The sequence below is a fragment of the Trematomus bernacchii genome, unplaced genomic scaffold (genome assembly GCF_902827165.1).
Source record: "Trematomus bernacchii unplaced genomic scaffold, fTreBer1.1, whole genome shotgun sequence".
NCBI lineage: Eukaryota > Metazoa > Chordata > Actinopteri > Perciformes > Nototheniidae > Trematomus > Trematomus bernacchii.
Genome location: NW_022987821.1, coordinates 7,060,759 through 7,084,483, shown reverse-complemented (window position 1 = coordinate 7,084,483; position 23,725 = coordinate 7,060,759). Strand labels below are relative to the sequence as shown.

The 23,725-nt window shown below is 44.4% G+C and overlaps 1 protein-coding gene across 1 annotated transcript; it reads left to right on the top strand.

The window, feature by feature from the left end:
- The first annotated feature begins 1,836 nt into the window (after positions 1-1,836).
- Positions 1,837-9,706, top strand: gckr (glucokinase (hexokinase 4) regulator). Its single transcript, XM_034151394.1, is given in 21 exon segments — positions 1,837-1,964; positions 2,311-2,503; positions 2,678-2,827; positions 2,901-2,969; positions 3,788-3,856; positions 4,016-4,089; positions 4,234-4,271; positions 4,274-4,299; positions 4,714-4,767; positions 4,896-4,990; positions 5,071-5,176; positions 5,272-5,390; positions 5,853-5,951; positions 6,278-6,375; positions 6,522-6,589; positions 7,193-7,289; positions 7,366-7,475; positions 7,756-7,830; positions 8,151-8,294; positions 8,873-9,007; positions 9,083-9,706. Coding segments are annotated over 20 exon segments (1,791 nt in total). The 5' UTR covers positions 1,837-1,964; positions 2,311-2,452; the 3' UTR covers positions 9,197-9,706.
- The last annotated feature ends 14,019 nt before the right edge of the window (positions 9,707-23,725 follow it).

Here is a 23,725-nt window from a genome sequence, read left to right as displayed (position 1 = left end):
CGCTCTCAGAAGCACGTTTTCTGTACATGCTCTTGCACTTTTCTCTCTCTCTCGTCTCTCTTCTGTCCACTGGAGATTAGCCTCTCTGTTGTCATGACGACGGCAGCTGTGCAGCTGAAGGGCAGGGAGTCGGTGTGTGTGTGTGTGTGTGTGTGTGTGTGTGTGTGTGTGTGTGTGTGTGTGTGTGTGTGTGTGTGTGTGTGTGTGTGTGTGTGTGTGTGTGTGTGTGTGTGTGTGTGTGTGTGTGTGTGTGTGTGTGTGGTGTGTGTTGTGTGTGTGTGTGTGTGTGTGTGTGTGTGTGTGTGTGTGTGTGTGTGTGTGTGTGTGTGTGTGTGTGTGTGTGTGTGTGTGTGTGTGTGTGTGTGTGTGTGTGTAGAGAGCTATGGGCTTTCTTCCCCCTGACCCTTTGACTTAAGGCTGATTACACCAAATATTACACTTAACAGTTAATGTGTCAACAGCAAACTTTGAAGATGTGTCGTGCTTTTGTCCACAACTGAAAATATTTCATTCTTAAAGTCAAAGTTTCACATTTATACAATTAACCACATTTCTCTCTGTTTTTATGATGCTAAATATGCCCCTAAACCCGTCTTGCTGAACTGTAATTGAAGGGAGTTGGCAGTGAAAGAAATATACTTTCAGGCTGTTTTTTGTATTTGAAAGCGAGGCTCTTTAGGAGGTTTGGAGTTTACTTTTAGGCACAAAAGAGCAGATAGTGATGATGTTTTGAAGTTGACTTAGTCGCAATGTCCCGTAGAACATTTCAGAATTAACTAGCCATTTTTTGTCCAAGGATTTCACAGCCTATTATGAGAAGAATTATTGAAAGTATTAATGACTTTTTTTGCTCCTTAGGGACGCGATTTTGTGAAGAATTAGGAATAATGCTGAGACTGAAGCCTGATGGGAAGGAGGCTCGCTTTGAATCAAAGGACCTTTCAAGGTTTGGTGCCAAGGTCAATGTGCTGCAGGCCTGACTGAGACGAGATGCAAACAACACAGAGTCCACTCAGGTCAAGTAGAATTTCATCATTTCTGAAGGGAAACCCCAGCTTGCATTGGTCATGTGTCAAAGGCACTTAGACACAGTTATTGAGAGGTGAAAAAGGACCAAAGTCGACAAGAAACTGAAAGAATATGTTTGTTTCGGGGAGTGGAGGCTTACTGCAAGTCTGCTTCTGTGCTGCAAACATATATCACTTCTGCCTCTTCACCATCTGTTTCTGATCGGATGTTTAGGTTAATTAAGAGTCAGATTGACCAGTGGACAACATTTGGTTTAAACACTTTAAATGATTATATTATTGTGTCTGATATTGGCTCAGCATTACCTTTTTTAAAAAGCATTCATTAAGATGTTTGTGTGATTTATCAGGCAGCCGTACGCACAGCTCTCTGCTGTTGCTCTGACTCAGAGAGGTTAACGCCGAGCTGTCTGCTATCATTAATAATCAGCGTGAGCAAGAAGCCTACACATGCATCACTCTGGAGACAGTCACCAGCCTTATAACACATTTTATTTCTCTTCAAACTATAGCGTATAACAAAAAAACCAAAATAAGAATACCCAAAAACTACTTAATTATGTTTTTTGTATGTCTTGAAAGGGACATATTCAGTATTTCAAGAAACAAAAACAAGAATGCCCATGAAGCATTTGCAGCTGAAACTCAATAAACAACATATTATAAGTATTTCATGTGAAAACGATGAACATATATCTTTCTTTCCCCCTCTGTGTGGACCTTACAGAAGGTGTGAGGTGATATCTAGAGGGAGGATCAATAATACCAGTGTTTTTCTGTGTTTATAGAAGGTGGAAAATGTCCTTAGTGACACTGCGAGCGTTGGCCGGCGGTACGACAGACTGTGGTGGGAGTTTGGAGGAGTGAGGCACGCTGCTGCAAACAGTCTGACTCTGAAGGCGATGAAATGTATCAGACTCCACAATCTGCTGCCGTGTAAATATTTTCTCACTGATGAGACACTGCGGGCTGAAAAGCATGTTGGAGAATAAGGACAACTGCACTCTTGTAACCTCCGTTTGCTCTGGTAGAGTTTGAGTTACGACAGTTCATTTCTTTTAAGTCTTGGATAAAAACATGACCTTTTTCAGCTCTTACTCAGAAGTCTTTTAACCTACTGTACCACCTAATCTCTTTTATGCATGGTTTGTATGCATCTGTTGCCTCTGTGTCTGAAGATGTGCTATATGAATAAACCTACCTTACCTATAGTTATATAAAGACATGCAGGGTCATTGTGTCGGTGTGTCACACTTCCTTTCCCTCCTCTCTGGTCTCAAAGGTCCTCAAGTGAACTTTGTCACTACAGATAGAGCCGAGCACTCTGTGGTTTTCATTTCAAATCCCCGTGGCTGACAAAAAGGAAACAAGCGACGCAGAGAGACGTTTCCTGTCACACAGCGAGAAGGACAAAGTCGTGCACGATGTCGGGATCAGAGTGGACTTGCAGGCTCTCCAGCATGCATGAATGGGAAGTAAGTGAAAGAATAGTTGGACTTTGTGGGTCAGACATTTATCTTCAAGACTGATAATATGCCACTAAATGAAGTGATTGTATCAGCAAAAAAAGAAAAAGCAGGAAATGAACTGTTAAAAAAAGCATTTTAATATGATTATAATCATGTTTCTTGATATTTAATGTTTCTCAGTCCCCATATTATGAGCCGTCACTTCCTGTTTCGGAGAAGTCCAACCCCCTGACGCGGGACATCGACCGCGCTTCATCAGGATGTATTGTGAGGATGCTGCAGGCCTGTGACTCCCAGATGTTTCTGGAAGAGGCCGGAGCCACCTACCAGGTACAGGTTTATGATCAAAGCTTTATTTTGAGAGGTTTCTATAAAGGAAATGATTATATGAATGTCTTTTCAGAGGCTGATGAGTGATGAAGTGGTGGAAACATTGATGGAGGTTGCTAAGAAGGTGGAGCTCATCCTCAAGGTATCTGTTATAGAAATCTAACATACTGTGTTTAGTCTATCTATTGAAGAATGCTGATTATTACACTCTGAACTAGTTAAAACCTGGAGCTACAGGAGGGCTCTTCAGAATTGATTGTGGCATCTCAGCCGTGTGGTCAGACCGTGGCTCTGTGACATGTCTTGTGAATTCTCCGGCCGAAGCTCCAAATAAACCGTCAGTGTTTGCCATCAAAGCTCCAGCTCTTCTCGTGTCTCTCTGAGTCCTGACTCCATCAAAGCTCCAGCTCTTCTCGTGTCTCTCTGAGTCCTGACTCCATCAAAGCTCCAGCTCTCCTCGTGTCTCTCTGAGTCCTGACTCCATCAAAGCTCCAGCTCTCCTCGTGTCTCTCTGAGTCCTGACTCCATCAAAGCTCCAGCTCTCCTTGTGTCTCTCTGAGTCCTGACTCCATCAAAGCTCCAGCTCTTCTCGTGTCTCTCTGAGTCCTGACTCCATCAAAGCTCCAGCTCTCCATCGTGTCTCTCTGAGTCCTGACTCCATCAAAGCTCCAGCTCTCCTCGTGTCTCTCTGAGTCCTGACTCCATCAAAGCTCCAGCTCTCCTCGTGTCTCTCTGAGTCCTGACTCCAATTGAAGTTTCCCCCACACCTTCCATGTGCGAGCTATGCACCGTTTAGCCTCCAAAAAGCAAGCATTGAGCAGAAACCTTACAGAAATCTAACATATTTACTCTTATTGTATTAAGTCTTATCTGTGAATGTTGTTACCCTGAAGAGCTTTACACGTTCTTCTTCTCGTGGTCACTCGGGGACGGTGTTAAAGTCTTCTGGTTCTTTCACAGGATCCTCGGGACAGCCTTGTTGTGCTGAGCGGCTGTGGGACTTCTGGTCGACTGGCTTTCCTCGTCACGGTAAAAGCTGCCCTGAAATAGGATTTAATGCCACCAGGAATACAGAGGCAAACCATTTGTGTGCTCTAGGAATGTCCAAGAATAGCAAGTGTGGACAAAATCATGATCAAATATCACTTGTTATGTTTAAAAATGACTTCCTGTTGTGTGTTTTTTTAGTCAGCTTTCAACAGAGCGCTGAAGGAGCTGAACCAGAGTCCGGTTTATTCCTACATCATTGCAGGAGGAGACAAGTATGTATGGGTTTTTGAACAGATGTTGTATTGCATGCAGGACGTACTGATTTACATCTTCAATTCATATTAAGTAGAAAAGACAATCTTTTATATTTCTTAGCCTCTGTTTTAATCAAATCTCTGTTTTCCCATTTTCCTCAGAGCTCTGTTTTCCTCGCAGGAGGCTCCAGAGGATGATCCCACCTGGGCATGCCCAGTATGAAGGAGGTCAGGGATGTGTGTGTGTGTGTGTGTGTGTGTGTGTGTGTGTGTGTGTGTGTTGTGTGTGTGTGTGTGTTGTGTGTGTGTGTGTGTGTGTTGTGTGTGTGTGTGTGTGTGTGTGTGTGTGTGTGTGTGTGTGGTGTGTGTGTTGTGTGTGTGTGTGTGTGTGTTGTGTGTGTGTGTGTGGTGTGTGTGTGTGTGTGTGTGTGTGTGTGTGTTGTGTGTGTGTGTGTGTGTGTGTGTGTGTGTGTGTGTGTGTGTGTGTGTGTGTGGTGTGTGTGTGTGTGTGTGTGTGTGTGTGTGGTGTGTGTGTGTGTTGTGTGTGTGTTGTGTGTGTGTGTGTGTGTGTGTGTGTGTGTGTGTGTGTGTGTGTGTGTGTGTGTGTGAGATTCATTTGAGTTTGTTGTTGTTGTTCTGCAGGTCTGTGAGGGAAAGAAGCGTGTCTTCTTCGTTGGTATTTCCTGTGGTTTATCCGTAAGTCACTTTAAACTCACCAGAATCTGAATGATTGTTGAACAGGATGTTAATTATAAGTCAGAATATTGCAACCTTGCAGAAAGCCGAAGCTAATATGTGTAGATTTGGATTTCTGCGACATTAAGGCTCCTTTTGTAGCCGGTCAGCTGGATCTCTGCCTGCAGAACCCTGAGGTCTACACCCCTGTTCTTGTGGGCTTCAATCCCACACATCAGGCCAGGTGTGTGAGTGAACTTCACTCTTTTTCCATTCATGTTAACTAGTAGTAAATGTTAACATCCAAAAAAATCTATGTTTTAGGGACGAGCCGATCCCTGGATGCAGCTTCACTTTCCGCAGCGTGGTGCAAAGGATGGAGGAGCTCGCTAAAAGTAAAAAGGCCTTCCTCATCAACCCAGCAGTCGGGGTAAGAAACTCTCCTTAAAGGTGTCAAGATATCATGTCGTGCAAATCTGATAGTGACAGCCCTTCATGTACTCCTGTGTGTGTCTGTGTGTTCAGCCGGAGGCCATCAGCGGCTCCTCCAGGATGAAAGGAGGCAGCGCCACTAAGATCCTCCTGGAGGTGGTGCTGTCTGCTGCTCACGCTGCAGCCTTCACACACACACCCATCACTCAGCAGTAAGCATGGCGGATGTTAGAGAAATCTCACTCGTCACCGGCTTGAGCTTCAACATCAGGATCCATGTGTTTGTGATCCTCTCCAGAATGGAAGTAGTCATCACATACAGAGCATCAACTAGTTCCTGAACAGTGTCCTTCACATGCTGATATCCAAGAGAGGGGAGTTACACAGTCACAAGATGGAGGAATAGAAAGCAGTATTCAATGTTTACTTCAGATTAGCTCCACGTCAGAAATGATCATGCTTGTCATATGTCTATCTCCATAGAGGCTGAATCATCATGTTAATCACATAGCTATCATATGCCTCAAACAGTCCTGATGCTCTTCTAGGTAATCAGACATCCTGTCAAGTACACAGCTACAGTTGGGATACCTTTGTTATCATGTGTACTCTCATATTGGAAGAGGACATTCAGTATTTTCCCAAATACAGTTATCTCTTTTATTTGCCAACAGGGGAATCCTGCAGCACATGAGAGCGTATGAGAAAACTCTGGAAATCCCTTGCGCTCACAACGAGGGGATGGTCGCTCTGTTGGAGGCCGCTGGAAAGAGGTAGAACATCCTCCAGTCACCTTGAATTGTACTTAACAAGGCAAACTAGTCCTGATTCACAGCAGCATCCTCGCTACTTAGCAGCCAGACATCTTACACAGTGGAAAAGCAGCTCCTTGAAACCCACAACAATGACATTTCTCATGGTGGATTAGCTGTTTCTAAAGCTTCCAGTGGTAAAGAAAACACACACAGAGGCAATATAAGCCTTTCCTCTTGTGAAACAGACACTATAGCAGACATCTGAAATGTGTAAGATGATACAGATGCAAAAACTCTTTGTTGATTTGACTTATTTGGGATGAACTCTCTTCTACATGCTTCAGTTTGCAGCGTGGTAGGCGTGTGTGTTACCTGGGCTGGGGCGCACTTGGCGTACTCGGTCTCATCGACGCCAGCGAGTGTGTGCCGACGTTCGGAGCAGGTGAGAGGAGTGTGACGTCCTCATTATCACAAACACCTTCATTTGCAGCTCAATGCACACATGCGTGAAACTGTGAATACACTAAAATAATTGGAGATACAAATACTTCACATTTGCATTAATATTCTTTTTTGTGTGTGTGAGAGACTACGAAGATGTTCGGGGCTTCATCAGCGGAGGGTACAACGAGCTGAAGAACAACGAGGGGCCACTGGTACGTGAAGGGAAACAATGAAATAACATTTATTAGAATAATTATTGAATGAATGCAAACAATCCATCTGATTCAAAGCACTGCTTCAAAACTGCCACTGTACATTTAGGTTTACCTTGAGCTACACTACTGCTGTCAGTGCTGACTCTAGTTTTGTTCCGGCTTGTCTTTTGGGTTTGAGACATGGCCTTACAAAGTATTAATATGTCCAAAATCCAATTCAAATTAGTTCCAGCTCTTCTTTGACACCGTGTAACGTCACATCTGTCTCTGCAGTGTCTCACTTGTAGATGAACCCGGAGCAGGATTAGTAGGAAACACTGTACCTACTTTGTAAAGCCCAATAGGACATGTCTGTTTTCAGCCAAGGCCACTACTTGAATTTGGCTTTTCAAATCCTTTCCGTATCCACTTTGTTGGGAGAAAACATTTATCATCTACTTTGTATTTGCATTGTCTTGTGCACTTGCATCCTATTTGAACTTAGTACAGGAATGGGGGACTCCAAGCCCAACAGGAACTACAACAAACTACAGTCAAATAACAAAATAATGGTGATTACTTAACATTCTTCTTCATAATCATATCTTTTCTTTCCTCCAGGGTCCTGACTTTCGTATATCACATGAGGATTTTTTGCATCTCGTCCTGCCGTCTCTCGATGACCACGACATGGTTCTTCTCATCTACACACAGACTGGTGAGACAACTTGTTTTTGTTGTTGATTATTTCCAGATCAACATACATCTTAACGGCTTTTTCCCTCTCTCCACAGATGATGTCGGTGACGTGGAGAAGTTGGCGCGCCGAGTGAGAGAAAAGACGTCCAATCTCCACGCTGTTTATCATCGAGTGGATGGAGACACTGCAGCTACTGTACAACAAGTCTGTCTGTCTGTGTGTCTGTCTGTCTGTCTATCTGTCTGTGTGTGTGTCTGTCTGTCTGTCTGTCTGTGTGTCTGTGTGTGTGTCTGTCTGTCTGTCTGTGCCTCTCTGTCTGTCTGTGTGTGTGTGTCTGTCTGTCTGTCTGTCTGTCTGTCTCTCTGTCTGTCTGTCTGTCTGTCTGTCTGTCTGTCTGTCTGTCTGTCTGTCTGTGTGTCTGTGTGTCTGTCTGTCTGTCAATCAATCCATATTTCCATCTAATAAAATGTGTGTTTTTTTGCAGGATGACATCAATAAGCTGTGTTTATCGTCACTAAGAATCACTTGGCCATCACCTGCTTCAGGCTTACTTCAAATGGTACAACACACACACACACACACACACACACACACACACACACACACACACACACACACACACACACACACACACACACACACACACACACACACACACACACACACACACACACACACACCCCTTTATACTGCCTTTTCATCTGTCTCCCACCCTCCTTCAACAGAGCTGTAAAACTAATTCCATCTTTATCGATTTTCTATGTTTTTCTCGTGTTTTATACGTCTTATTTTAGATGACAGTTGTTGTTGTTTTCCCCCTTTCAGAGTAGCTTATGTAAATGCAGAGAACAGATAATCAATATCTCCTCTCTCTCTCAGCAGTGGGAGCTGTGCACTAAGCTGTTCCTGAACGCTCTGAGCACCGGCGCTCACGTCTTAAAGGGGAAAATCTACCAGAACCACATGATGGACCTGCAGGTCACCAACAGCAAACTCTACTGCAGAGCCACTCGTTTACTGCAGGTCAAATAACACCACTAATGGATGTGAAACCCTACAACCCCATCTACTACTGTGCATACATTCATTTCATCATTTGAAAGGACAAACAAAAACCAGCCAGACCTATATACAGTATAAACACTACCTTGTTTTACCTTAATTTACTACTATCATGTTAATGTGTAGTCACATGGTATATCCTCTTCAATAATCAGGAGATAATACATTTTTAAACCCGATCTTGACACAGGATTAAACTCACAATGTTACCATGAACGCCCTGTCCATCCACCTTTTTTAATTTTAAATTTAGCATAAAGAACCGTTAAAAAGGCAGCTCAAGAATCCCCTGTTTAGCCGTTTGATCTATTAACGTAATCTTTTAAATTACATATGAAGTGTCTTTCTTTTGTCCTTCATTGTGAGTCTAGGTGTAATATAATATACTTTTGTTTACCTTACTATTAAACCATGTGTCTGAGCTATGTGGAGTAGTGAAAAAGATTCATCAATCTCCATTCTTCACAGAGAAAAGAATCACTACAGTCACATTAAACATTGTATAAATCTAAATTGAAGCGCTCTTCTTTTCCTTCCAGAAACTCTCAGGTTGTCCCGAGTCAAAATGTGAGGAAGCTCTCCTGAAGGCCGTCTACAACGTGGACAATGTGACCGTGGAAATCACATCCTCCGACATCAGCACACACACACACACTGCCAGAACCAGGACCAAGGTGAGGAGGCCGCAGGATGCACGAGTATCATTATATTTACATCATAAAGTTATATTTGACTGTGTGTGTGTATAGGTGGTGCCTCTGGCTTTGGTCTGTTTGCTGACTGGTTGCTCTCTGGCGGAGGCGGAGCTTCGTTTGGAGCAACAGCCAATCGTAAGGGACGCTGTGGAAGCTTGCCTGTCATAAATTAAAGGTCACATGTCAGCAAAAATATATATAGAGTAATCATGACACTTTAGTCAAAGGTCATCCTTTATTGGTTCTCCTTCTAAATGTTATTATAAGCTAAAATCAGTTTTGATGCTGACCTGCATCATGCAATACCATTGTATACCACTAAGGGGCAGCATTGCCACGCAAACACACATAACAACCTGCAGATGTAGCTTCAATTTATATTGAATTAAGTTCTATATATGTAGGCAGATGTTAGAATATAGTGTGCACAATCAAATCTGAAATATTAAGAGATAGAAATTAAATTATATGCACTTTTTATGATTGGCAAGCAGACAATTATGTGTTCTCCTGATGTGTTATATGATAATCTCTGACAGTATATTGCATTACATAATAAACGTGTGTTAAAAGGAGTATACTTGATACTGAGGGGATGTTGTTTTGCATTAATGCCTCTTTTGTAAAGATGTTGAAATGTATAGAGAGAGGTATGACATTTACAAAAGTCATAATCGAACCCGGGTACCATATACAGTCTGAAGATTTGCTGACACTTCCACCCCTTGTACTGTTACAGTTTTCTGCAGGTACAGTACAGGCTCTTCCATATCGGTCAATGTGATGTAAGTCAACCTCAATCCCTCCGTGGCCCAACACACACATGTACAGGATTAGTGTGACGTGAGTGTGTATCTTGAGGGCAGCTGAGCAGCTTTGGGAACCTTTGGAGCTGAGCCGAGTGCAAAGGAAAGAGCAAAGCTAAAAGAGTGAATATAATCTGCGCCAGATAGCAAAAGCACATTGTTCTTGATATGTATACAAGTATTAAAAAACTGTAGCCTGCACAAGGAAACACTGCGTTCACTTTCAAATGAATTTAAAGAATAGTTTGGATGTTTTAAAGTGGGGTTGTATGAGGTATCCTTGGTTTTAAATGTATTTTAGCCAGTTATCAATCATATCAAATCAATATCAGCTTAAGTTTACACTATATCTACACGGTATATTTCCACTGCTTTACCATGCTGTTAGTCGGGTAAAGTCTACGTTTGGACGAAGAATTGACGCTGATAATTATACATTCACCAAAGACACCAGACTTTAATTTGACCTCACAAAACACAGGGATTGTTGGTCTACCTTAATCTGTGAGCGTGTTGTGTTACTGTGGGACAACAACTGATCAAATAAAAAGTCATACAATAGCAAGTCATCAATCGAGGCAGCGTTATAATTTGGAGTCTGGTGGCTCAGAAAAAAGCTTCAGTTCTCGATTTGAAAGGGCAGTCTGACGGCTAAATATAGCAAACAATTACATTGATTTGATTTGTTTTGTACGTAGCTAAACACATTTAACTGTTGCCTTACTATCCCTTTAACACAAAGCATGTACATTAGTAATTCAATAATTAAGAAACGCCACCTCAGAATCACCTTCCTGTGCGTTTAGTTTATTTATATCAACATTAGTACATTCACATATTAATTTGCTTTACATGATGTTCACTTGGTGATGTCACAGACTGATCAAACAGACCAATAGCAGCATAGGCACACACACACACACACACACACACACACACACACACACACACACACACACACACACACACACACACACACACACACTGTATACATCACTTCAGGGGACATTACATTGACTTACATGCATTTCCTGGAGACTTATCCTAACCTTAACCATAACCAACACATGCCTAACCCTTAACCTAACCAAGACCAAGTCTTCACCCTAAAATGAATGATTCCCCTCATGGGGACCTCCATTATGTCCCCATAAGGGAGGCGAGTCCCCACACGTGACTGTGTAAAGAGATTTAGGTCCCCACAAGGATAGTAATGCCAGGCCACACACACACACACACACACACACACACACACACACACACACACACACACCACACACACACACACACACACACACACACACACACACACACACACACACACACACAATCAGGAAAGTATCGTTAGGGAGTAGACCTGCGTTTAACAAGAGAAAACACTCTTTATTGGTCTTTTAAAAATACAATTTCCCGGCTTTTGAAACAGCAGATTTGATTCGATCCGGCCTCCCTAAACAGGCTCAAGTTGTCAGGAAACAAACGTCAGACCCTCCATCGTGATCTCCTCCTCTGTTCCTGTCCCTCTACCCTGATATAACCATGGATACAGTAAGGCATCAGTAACACGCTTCACGCTGCTGATCCACACGGCTCATTATGCAAAGCCCAGCTGAATATACAGCATGTAACACACACCAAATAACAAGCTCTTATATGAAAGCAGCAGAGGAAGGTTCACATCAACCTGAAATTCAGACCTTCAGATATGCTCAGTGTTTCTCTTGGAGCTTCTGTATGTTCAGTACATGATCACAGTATTTGGACTACATTAATATAATGAGGTACAGATTACGCAAAGGTTAAATAATTCAAATATAATTAAATAAAGATAGCAATACGGAATATAAGATCTCTTTCTGTCAATTTTGGAGTAAATTCAAGAGTAGTTTTTAATTAGCTTAGGCTAGCTTTTCCCCCTGCTTCCAGTCTTTGTGCTAAGCTAAGCTAGCATTAGCTTCATATTGACACATGAGAGTGGTATAAACTCTTGCCTCTCTGCAAAAATGTTCTTAAAACTACTCCTTTAGGGTAATCAGATTACATCACAGGGCTACTTAAATAACATCTAGGAAATAACTTTCCAAACCCCTGAGAATACAAAACGTAATGAGACAAAGAATTAAACTGATTAACTGAAAACCCGTTTCAGTTAATCAGTTCAATTCTTTGTCTCATTACAAAGTTAAGGTTATATCTTAGCGTCTAACGAGGTACTTGTTATATAAATGGCTATATGATTTAATAAATCATTTAACCTTACATTATACACCCATAGGAGTCAATGTTTAGTTAAAAAATATACCATATTAGTACACATACAATACAGAATATAGACATATCGCTTACAATTAACTTAGAAAATATACAAATATACTTAAATAGTGGATAAATAAGGTGGCAAGTTCTACAGCGGATCTGGAGTGATAAAGTGCTTCAAGTGTTTGAGTTCTTTGATTTGGTCGCAGTTTTTTGAACAACTCCACCTGTGTAGTCACTGATAGAGCAAGGGTTCATGGGAGTTATTGGTCATCCAGTTCGTTGTCTTTGGGTTTTCGGCATTTCACTCGACCTGGAGAGCGGCTTCTCCTCTGACCCGTACCGCCACCCGCCATTTTGGGCACTTCTATGGAGTCGATAGGGATCGGAGGTGATTCTGTGTCGATGTCCTCCAGGGAGCCGGACTGCGACTCCACAGAGGTTTTAGTGAACTGATGGAGAAGGGAAACATCTCTCTTCTTCACTTCCTCGTCTTCCTCCTCAGGCTTTACCTCTTCGACAGCATCTCCATCTTCTGTGTCATTTTTCACCTCCTGGCACTGAGGGGCCAAACAAGAAAACAGTTAATCATCTCGGAGTAATTCACTGCTACTTTGGCATGTTATTATCCGTAAGTACAGCTTGTAACAAAGTCATTAACGCAATTGGGAGGCAGACAGTGTCCACACATTTAAGAGTAGGCTTAAGACTTGTTAGGACTGGGTTTAAACTCCCTTTTAAGCATCCTCATGGACCTGGAATTATTGTATTCTAACTGTATTTGTGTCATCGTGTGATGCACCCATTCATTGGTATTTTCACATGTATCTTGTCACTGTACTATATTCTCAGATATGTTTGTTGTTTTTACATCATCATTCATGTTTGTTGATTTGTGAAGCCCTTTGAGACAAATGTATCTTGTGATATTGGGCTATATAAATACATTTGAATTGAAATCAGAGGCTGCAGTTAATCAGTACATTATTATTGCTGACAACAACAGCACACTTGCGTCAGTGGCAGCGCTGAGTTGCTGCTGAAAACACAACAGATTTGTTCAGTCTGTCTAATTGGATAGTGAGATTATCTTTTCCCGCAGGCTTAGACTTAGCAGGGAGGCTGCAGTAGGTCAGATTCCTCTTTAAAGTGCACTTAATGTTCAGGCCCTTTGAGAGCAGGTGGTGTTATAACTAAAAGGTTGTCTTATGCAGTAACAGCAGAAGAACATACTTACTTATTAAACCTCCTGACATGTCAAGAAGGTAAATACATGTAATAAAATAATGAACATGATATCTGTACCCTTCTAAGGCTCTAATATGTTTAGGAGTTTATTCATTACACATATAACTTATATATAAATACATAACTTACTTATATAACTGTGATGGACGCTTAAACCGTTTGACTAACACTTTTCTAATTAAATAATCCCTTTTGCTCTTGATCCTACCTGTGATGAGGCTCTCTCCTCCTCTCCCTCCTCTCCTTGCTCTCCTCCCTCCTCTTCATCATTTGCCTCCCCCTCTTCGGCATCTTCATCTCCTTCATTTTTTGCACCGTTATCCTCCTCTGTTTCCCCAGGTGCTTCTTCTTCCTCACCTGTGCTGTCGCTGGTTTCCTCCCCTTCCTCATCTTCCTCGAGGATCGTATCCTCTAAAACAATCATAGCTTGGATATCCTCTTTAGGGTCCTCGTCTTCCTCCTGCACCACCTCTAAATTCCTCCCCTCCTCTACAGCGACCTCGCTATCCCCCTCCTCTTCCTCCACAACTGGAACAACCGCGAGAACGGGCGATGGGCTTTTCTTCAGCTGGAGTATCTTGAGGAGGTCGAACTCCCTCGACATCGGAAGTTCGGCGGATGGAATCGGGTTTTCTCTGAGAGGTCTGGCGGCCATTTTCTTGCGAACGCACTCATCACATGGGCAATACTCGTCTTCACTGCGCTGGTCACTGAACTCGCCCGCCATCTCTCCGTCACTCTGGGACTCGGCCGTTTTTGGTTGGTTCTTCATGACCTGTATGGAAGTCAAATAGGATACGATGAGCTACAAACACATACAGTTAAATCAAATACTGCTTATTGTAATGATAGATAAATATGTGAGCTGCAAGTATCTTTCCTCATGAATATTATTATTATGCACCGCTTTCCCCCTTTTACTCCAGTAGGACTCAGATGTTGCACTTTTCCTTGTACATGTGATGTTTTGTTTCTTTCCGTTAAAGGTGGGGTAGGTAAGTTTGAGAAACCGGCTCGAGATACACTTGTTGTTATATTCCATGGAATGCTCTTAACATCCCGATAGCAATGAATATCTGAAGTGCTTTGACAAAAAATCCATAACAAAAAGTCATCTGTGGAAGCCGTAGTACTGTAAAAAGCACGACCAATCATCTGAGCCGGCCCGGCTAAAATAACTGGATGGCCTACCTGCCTGTCAGCCTTCCATCGGGGCACAAACTTATCTCGTGCCCTCATTGGTCATGTGCGCGTTCGTGTGTTGGAGGAGCGATCTCGAGCTGGTTTCTCCAAAATGACCTACCCCACCTTTAACTGTCAAGTGGGAACTAAGTTGGTTGGGAGGTTGTGGCTCAGTGGTAGGGGCGCTGATCTTCGCATCACGGGGGCACAGGTTCGAACCCCACTGTGTCCTTGGACAAGACACTTCACCCCAAATTGCTCCTGTGGGGATTGCCCACAGTACTGAATGTATGTTAGTCGCTTTGGATAAAAGCGTCTAACATGTAATGTAAGTCTTCTTTTGTAAGTTTTTGTGTTTCTCTAACGATACTGTTATGATTGGCTGTGAATAAGAAAATATGAACAGACAGACCATCAATTTTATATATTTTGAGAAAGGGGCAGGTCATATAAGATTATTTTCTTCTCCCTGCTCTTTTTCGGGTATGGTGTGTTTATAGAGACATGTTTTGTAAATAATTGTTATACTTTATAAGTTGTGCATACCATGAACGGACCAAATAAAAATGAAATGCTGATTTGGTGCTGTTACCTTCAGGATTCGACGCCTCCTGTCCGTCATGGTGGATTCTCTGGAGAGAGTTCCTCTCTGCGGAGGCCTGGGTGTTCGTCCAGCTCGACCCTGGATCTTCTTCAGTTCTCGCTGGATGCTGAGCTGGATGCGTTTGCTCACCTCGTCCCTCAGCTCTCCGATCATAGTGTCCAGGATGAGGCTGTCGTCCAGGTCCCAGCGCACTTTGAACTCCGACATGGCCGTGATGTAGTGATTCATGAACTGCTTCTCTAGTTTCTTCAGCAGCTGCATCACCCACACCGGATCGGGGTCCTGGGATTGTCTTTTGCTCAGAGACGCTCTCACGACAGTCGGAGGCGTGGCCGAGCTCGAGTCGTCCAGCGTGTCTCGCTCGTTATCAGTCGGGGATTTGGAGCTGCCGTTTGCTGAGCTGGACGAAGGATCGTTGGTGTTTCTGAGGCCGTCCATATTTGGAAGGACCAGCTCTTCATGTACTTCCGTCTCCTCTGGTTCTGCCTCTGCATGTACTTCCGTCTCCTCTGGTTCTGCCTCTGCATGTACTTCCGTCTCCTCTGGTTCTGCCTCTGCATGTACTTCTGTCTCCTCTGGTTCTGCCTCTGCATGTACTTCTGTCTCCTCTGGTTCTGCCTCTGCATGTACTTCCGTCTCCTCTGGTTCTGCCTCTGCATGTACTTCTGTCTCCTCTGGTTCTGCCTCTGCATGTACTTCTGTCTCCTCTAGTTCTGCCTCTGCATGTACTTCTGTCTCCTCTGGTTCTGCCTCTGCATGTACTTCCGTCTCCTCTGGTTCTGCCTCTGCATGTACTTCCGTCTCCTCTGGTTCTGCCTCTGCATGTACTTCTGTCTCCTCTGGTTCTGCCTCTACATGTACTTCTGTCTCCTCTGGTTCTGCCTCTGCATGTACTTCCGTCTCCTCTGGTTCTGCCTCTGCATGTACATCAGTCTCCTCTGGTTCTGCCTCTGCATGTACTTCCGTCTCCTCTGGTTCTACAGCTTTCTCCACCGCTTCCTCCTCATGTAAAGAAGCCTCCTTCGTTTCATCCCCACCACGATTCCCATTGTCCTTCCCAGATCCTGCAGAGCCGCTGCTCATTCCCAGCCCAGACGAAGACCTCGGTGGAGACACCTGCTCTTTAACTAAATCATTCTTCTGCTCGGTGAGCCAGAGGGACTGCAGGATGATCATGACGTCCTCGTAGCGCTGGTCGCCGTTCTTCTGCTGACCCACCGCGGGATCGATGAGCTGGAGCTGGGTCAAACAGTCCAGGAGCCCGCGGGCCGATGTGCTCAGTTTGCGACCGTACACTGGAGACACCTACAGAAGAAAACATGGCACATGCACATGAATGAAACCTGCATTCATTCAAACAACCAATTCTAAGTCCTAGTGAATTAGCCATTCTTGGAAAGTGTTGGGGAAAATACAACTTGCTTTTGTATTCCTATGTTATCTAACAAACTGTTGGTACTGTGTATGAGCTTATCATCGAAGGAGACAGGGCATAATTCACTTATTTTATCTCCAGATGGGAAGACATCTGCTCTTGTCTTCCCGTTTTTCGATGTTATTCCTTTTTCACTGACTGAAGCCTAAACCTTGCCTTTAAAAAAAAAAATCCAAATACTCCTATCACATAGACGGAAAGCATTTGCATGAAGTCTTACCTCTGGCATGCTCTTGCATCGGCCCATGGAGGAGCTCAGGAGGACTTTCATCACTGCAGCCGAGGACTTCCAGCTCCGCGGCAGATTGGCGTCCTGAGGAGAAACATCCACTTCTTTCCCTTGATCTAACACCTCCACTTCTTCCCCCTTGTCTCTCTCCTCTTCCTCCACGTTCTCCTCCCCCTCTTCATGAACATCCTCCTCCTCCTTGGCTCCCATCATGCTGTTGGGTATACTTCGCAGCCAATCACTGACCACCTCGTTAGGGGAGGTGTTGGGCAGACAGGCGGGCGTCATCACCTCGTCTCTCCTCTGACTCCTGACACTGCTTGTACTCTGAGGACGTGCCATGGTTTCTTTCAGCAGGTCAGCGGCGGACAGAGATTGAGACAGAGTGGAGCTGTGAGAGGGGCTCGGGCTCGCCGCTTTCACCCCTTTCTTTTCAGACTTTGATGACTTCACACTGGATTTGCTACTTTTCACCTCTCCTTTACTCTGCTTTGAGGCTTTTGTTTTTGACCCTGAATGAGCGGAAACTGCCGACTCAGGTTTGAGGCAGCGTCCACTTTTTGAGTCGACGCTGCCGTCCGATTCTTCTGCTCTTTTAGCCCTGGCACTAGCAGAGGATTTACTCCTACCTCTCACACTTGCTGATGACATTGCAGACGATGTCCTGTTGTTGACTTCAAGCTCATTTTGTTCTTTCGCAGCTGCTTTGACACGAGAAGAAGATTTGTGAGACCGGGCGGACATTGCACTTACTCCTCTCTCTGCTGCTTCCTCTCCCCCACCTTCTACCTCCTTAACCTGACCCCCTCCTGGTGTATTAATAGTAGGGATTTCAGGGCAATTGTGAGGGCTTTTTCGGCTGTTTTGAGACACGGTGAGGCGTGCTTCCTGGGGAGTCGCTGTCTTCGCTCTGCCCTTTTTCTCCGTGTTTACATGAGAACAAACACTGGACTTGCCACTGTCTGAATCAGCTGTTTCTTGGTCTTCTGCCAAGCCAAGAGACACAGATGAGTTTCGACTCAGTGGTTGCTCGGTGTCTCCTGAGTCTTTCCTCTGACTTTTGGTGGACAAGACGCTGGCAGCCCGCTCAGAAGCCGCCTCGCTTGCTTCATTCTCGTCTTCTTTCCTTTCCTTGTCAAGTGCTGACGCTTTTCCACAGCTACATCTGCCAGATTTAGCGGATTTTGTGGAGCGAACGGACAAGGCACTGGGTCCTCTTGTCTCTGCAGCATGGGGTTCAGGAAGCTTGTTATGATTAGACTTACGTGATGAAGTAGAAACTCTAGATTTCCCTGATTTCGCGGATGCAGCGCTTGGAGCTCTCTCTGTTGTCTCATCTCCTTCCCCATCAACAAGTGGCGTCGATGACACCGGTTTGAGACTATTGCAGGACTTGTGAGACGTGCGGGACTTTGCTGAAGACCTGGATTTCACAGACAAAGCACTCGCCACCCGCTCTTGATGGTCATTTTGCTCCTCTGCTCCGTGTGTCTCAATCGAAGGAATATCAGCTTCATTTGGATTTGGAGAAACTGCTGATGTGTTTGATTTCCCCGACATGGCGCTGGCTGCTCTTTCTGAAACAGCTGGAGAAGCCACTCTTGACTTTACAGAGGAAGCTGATTTAGCAGATCTTGCACTTTCAGGCCTCTGCTCTTCATCTTCTACCAACTCATCTTCCTTTTCCTCGGGGGATGGAGGTTCTGCAATGTCATTACCGTTAGATTTGTGTGACTTTGAAGACTTAACAGACACATTGGATCTACCAGACCGTCTGCTCGCAGGCCTTTCTTCTTCACCATCTCCACTTTCTGACCTTTCAAGAGCTTTGGAGGACTTATTAGACTTCGCTGAAAGATTGGATTTTGCAGAAGTGGCACTCGCTGCTCTCTCCTCGACCTCAACTCCTTCTTCTTGTCCATTTTCTTCAGGTTCAATCGTTTCCTGAGCTGCTGCAGATACTGGTCTCACACAGTGACTGCAAGTGGACTTGTGCGATTTTCCGGACACATTTGATTTACTCGATTTAGCAGATTTAGCAGAAAGGACACTCTCGGGTCTTTCTGGCTTATCAGAGAGGGCACTGGGACTTCTTTTGTGTGTATCCTCTTCCTCCACAACTGCACTTCCAGTCGGGGAAGCAGCTTTAGTTATTGTCTTTACAGAAGCCCCAGATTTGTCTGACAAGGAGCTACCTGCCCTCTCTTCCTCTGCTTCCTCTGCTTCCTCTGCTTCCTCTGCTTCCTCTGCTTCCTCTCCTACATCACCATCACTGGCTCGTTCTTCCTCCACCCCTCCTTCCTCAGGACTGGACATGTGACTGGATGCTCTTTCCTCCAGCATGTGTGATACCGCCGAGCAGCGGCCGGTGATGTTGCTCCTGTTGGATTGCGTCGACCCAACCGAACACTCTGAGCCTTCGTCGTCACTACCGTTATTTACGAGAGGTGTGGGAGGCTTGGAAGGAGCTTTGTGCGAGCGATCGGACCTTTGCGACGCTCGACTGTTAGACTCAGAGTTAGCCTCGCGTTTGCAGCCACCACAGTTAGAGCACACACTGGATGACTTCTGAGACAAGCTGCTAACAACCCTCTTCATTTCTGCATCCTCCTCTTCCTCTGTGGAAGGGATCTTGTTTCCACCAGACCTGTCAGATGCTCTACTCCTTTGGGACTTGGAGCTTGGGGCTCGATCGTCAGCTGTTGGATGGGGGGTGTCTGCTCCACAGTGAGCGGAGGATGCTGCTCTGCTCTTCCCCTCTTCCTCATCCTCCTTGTGCGTTGGAGATGGTTGGATGCTACGGCAGCATTGTGAGGCGCTGGGTGGCAGCTCATCATCCTGGTCCTCTTTCAGGGATTGGAGGACATGTGAGGAGCTGCTGATCACAGACAGCGGACGCTCGTCATCCTCCATCATAACCTCCTCCTCCGCCGCTACTGACTTCCTGTCAATGGCGACGACTTCACTTCGGCTGCATCCTCGGCTCACCGTGCACACTTCGACACATGTATCTCCGTCCTGCTCCACCTCCACCTGCTCCGTCACAAACATCTCCTCCTGGACTATTTTGCTCGGCTCTGACCCTCTGGCTCGACAGCGCACCACCCTCCTGGAGTTACAGGACGAAGAGGAAGAAGAAGAGCGTGTATGCCTTGTGATGGTGTGTCTGGATGCAGGTGGAGGAGGGACAGGGTGGTGTTTGTGGCAATGTGCCGGGTTTTCCCACAAGTCGTACTGCTGCTCGTGTCTTTGGTAGCAGCAGGGGCATCCGCTTCCCTCCATAACACCATTTTGGTTGGAATAATCCACACCTTCAGGGTCAAAGGCGGAGGAATCGGGGTCAGAGCAGCTCTCCGATTGGCCCTGCTGCAGATAGTGGGGCGGGGCCTGGCATTCATTGGTCAGAGATGGAGATTTTTTAACTTGTGTGGACCACTGAAGGGTCTCGTTATTGTGCAGGCGGAAACGCACCCTCATCTCCACAGAGAGGCTGCCATCTTTGTTGACCACCACACGCTTTTCAATGTCGTCGTTCATGATGGACGGTCTGACGCCGTTGCTGTACGACTTCTCCGAAGACAAGGAGAAACGGGCGGAGCGGTTTGAGGAATCTGAGCGAGGGTGGATGATGCTTTTTTTGGTTTCCAGACCAAAGTTAACTGAAAGGATAGAGAAAGAGAGAGAGAAAAATGAATGTAATTACAACCCAGTATTTATTTTTCACAATTTCACTCTTTAAGCTAATTGAGACGCAAACAAATTACCATTTTTCTTGCTTTCATGCACTTCACTGTACTCGCTGGCTCTTGAATGAGCTCCATGAGGTGGGGATCTCACTCCTTGAGTAGCAGGCGATCGGGCCCCGTTTCCAGGAGTCCTCGGTCCGAGAACTGGGGACCTGCTGCCCACACCGGGAAGTTTTTCCTCTGAGCTCTTCCTCATGAAGTTTACCAACATTGGGCTGAAGGCTTCCCGACCGACACACACCAAAACACCGGGACACGTCATGAGGCTTTGAACGCTGTCGATCTGGAGACAGATTCAGTGTCATCAGCAATATGAATATGTACTTAGTAACTTTCCACCACCATAAGTAAGTAAAACAAGCCACTTCTTACCCTTCGTCCCTCTGCAGTGTAAAGCTTGCGGACGTGAAACTGCATCACCTCGGACACGGCATCCAGGAAAGTCCCCAGGCTCCGTGTGGACCTCCTGCTCAGAACCACGCCCCTCCTTACCCCCGGATCGCTGTTCTTCACCAGCAGGACCCTCCGCTGCCTGTAAGATAAATGTCCTGGGGGTGTTGCGGACGAGGATTCGGGTCTCTGGGGCTTCCTGCTGTGATGGTACCAGACGCCCGGGCGTTTGCTGGCCAGCTCCATGTTGACCGGCTTAGCGAGGCGTCGGTCGGAGCAAAGATAGCATCCGCCGTCCTGCAGCTGCTCCAGGTGTTTGATGGAGTGTGTGCCGCGGGGAGTCGTCACAGTACGCACCCCAAATGGCAGCGGCACCTGGATGGGGACACGGAAATAAATTGGACATATGGTGAAGGAGTTCTTGGAGCAATGAAACTAGAGGCTGATGTCTTTACGATGGCACGTGGTAATACTCAATTTACAACACCAAACAAGGACAAATATTAAGACATGGTACAAGGGAAATAAACATCTAACATAACATCACAATCACTCAAGAGAACAACTGGCTCAAGACCCTCTAAGGTACATTTGACCTGATATTAACCTCTTTATTTATTTTAGGATCTCGGTATCTATTCATCTTGAAAAGTGCATCTCCACAGCGAGCGTCAAAATGAATCTCCACATCCCGTCTCTGATCCCGTCCCACTAACCTTTTGGGAAAGGTCGTCCAGCAGGGCGTCGAAGCATTTGAAGCTGCGCTTGTGGATCGCCATCTTGACGCCCCCGAACTGGCTGTCGCCGCTTTTGTAGAAGGTGATCCTTTTGGCCGGGGGGTTTGTGGTCACATGTGCGAGGCGAGCGTTGGAGGGGGGCCGCGGGGAGAAGGGCGAGGCATTTTTAGATTGGGGCTGGGGGTCCCACATCTCTGTATGGACCGAATGCATGCTGCGATCTCACACACACCTGAGGGACACACAAACAAAGAAAATGTTGATTTAAGTGAATTGTAAAACTGTGCAGCTACCATCTAGGACGGGGGTGTCCAAACTTTTTTCACCGAGGGCCACATACAGAAAAATATACGAAGGGCTGGGCCACTCCCTAGAGGTTTATTACCTCATAAGTTCTGTTATAAGTTGGAAAAGTCGATCCAATGTAAATTATTCTTGATACTTGAAAATGCTTTAAGAAAAAACTGCTCACAGCTCTCCAGAGGGTTTCATTTAGTTTGTTGGCAGCTCATTCCTTAAAACAGAAGCTTCTGATTGATTATAATAAGAGGAATTATGAAGGGTGTATTTCAAGGTTGTTATGTAAATAAGTAGTTGGGCTTTTTTATTATCAACTAAGATTTGTTAGAACATGTTTTCAACTTTAATTGACTGAATTTATTTGAAAATGTGGCTTATTAACACATGAATACTGTGATATATATATTTGAACATATATATTTAAGAAGTACAATATTTTTATTTATTACCCCATCCCATATTGTTTGGGTCAAATTTGACTCATTCAAGGTATCAAAAAAGCCTTAAAGACAAAATGGTTATCATTTTTGATTTTGAAAGCCTCAAAAATTGTACATTTGTGGTGTTACTGGTTAACTTATTAAGACCTTCAAATGCAAATGTCCTCAAAATACTCATATTTGTTATATTAATGTGTCTCACTGCCTGTTGGTTTTCTGCTGACACACATTTTCTATAATTTTTTTAAGATAATCTGGAAGTTTGGCAGAGGATATCCACTAACAGAACTACCTGGGGTTACCTGCAATTTACGTAATTTGCATGTGAAGAATCTCGTACAAAGTCATCCAAATCAAACCAGTGGTAAGTTTTTTGTTCCCAGACAAATCTTGATTGTTTAATCATGCCTGAAAATTGCCTTCTAATTCTCTTTATTCTGGGCAAAGAAACTATGAAGTGGCATCAATTTTCCACAGAAAATAGTCCCATAATATAACATGAGCTACATGCACATCTATTTAAGTGTTAATTAGAGAGCTTCCCACAGCCTGCTATATATAGTGGACCTAGCACACCTTTAGAAATCCTATTTAAAACGGATGTAACAACGTCTTGTCCCGCTTCTAAACAGTCGACATGAGGACATGAACCTCAGCTTGCATAATGTACGAAACCAGAATCATAATTTTTAGATTGATCATAAGCTCAATATCTCCTGATTTACAGAGTGATAACATTTCTTATCCTTTTCTATTTTCTATAAGAAGCAAAAAACATTATCCTGACAGCAGCAACAAGTGCAAGATAAATCCATCAGTGTGACACATTGCATTTAAACTAAACTGATAATGTTAATCATGACGGTGATGACCTTCAATAACACATTTTTAAAAAGTTTAATATTTTCAGGAGGCTTAGCAGGCTTTTAAAGTTCCATGAGGCTAGACTGCTCTTATCTTCAGACGCTCAACGTGACGAGGTGCGACATAATCCCTCTTCAGCTCCGTGTCTTTATTCCTAAAATATCCTCAACCATCAACCATGATTCCTCAATGACTGCAAATAAATGGTTTCCAAGGTGAAACCAATCAAATTATAACGACAAACCACGGAAACAGTCATGAGAGAGAATGCAATTAGACACAAATACGCCTGACCAAATTATGAACACTGTTTTCAATCCTTTTCCCCGTCTGAAAACACACATTCATTTCAAGGGTATTACATTACAGTTGTATTAGCCCAGTTTACATTGAATGAAGGAACAACAAATGAAATTGTTTAGTATATAGTAACATTAGATATCTTATCAAGACATTATAA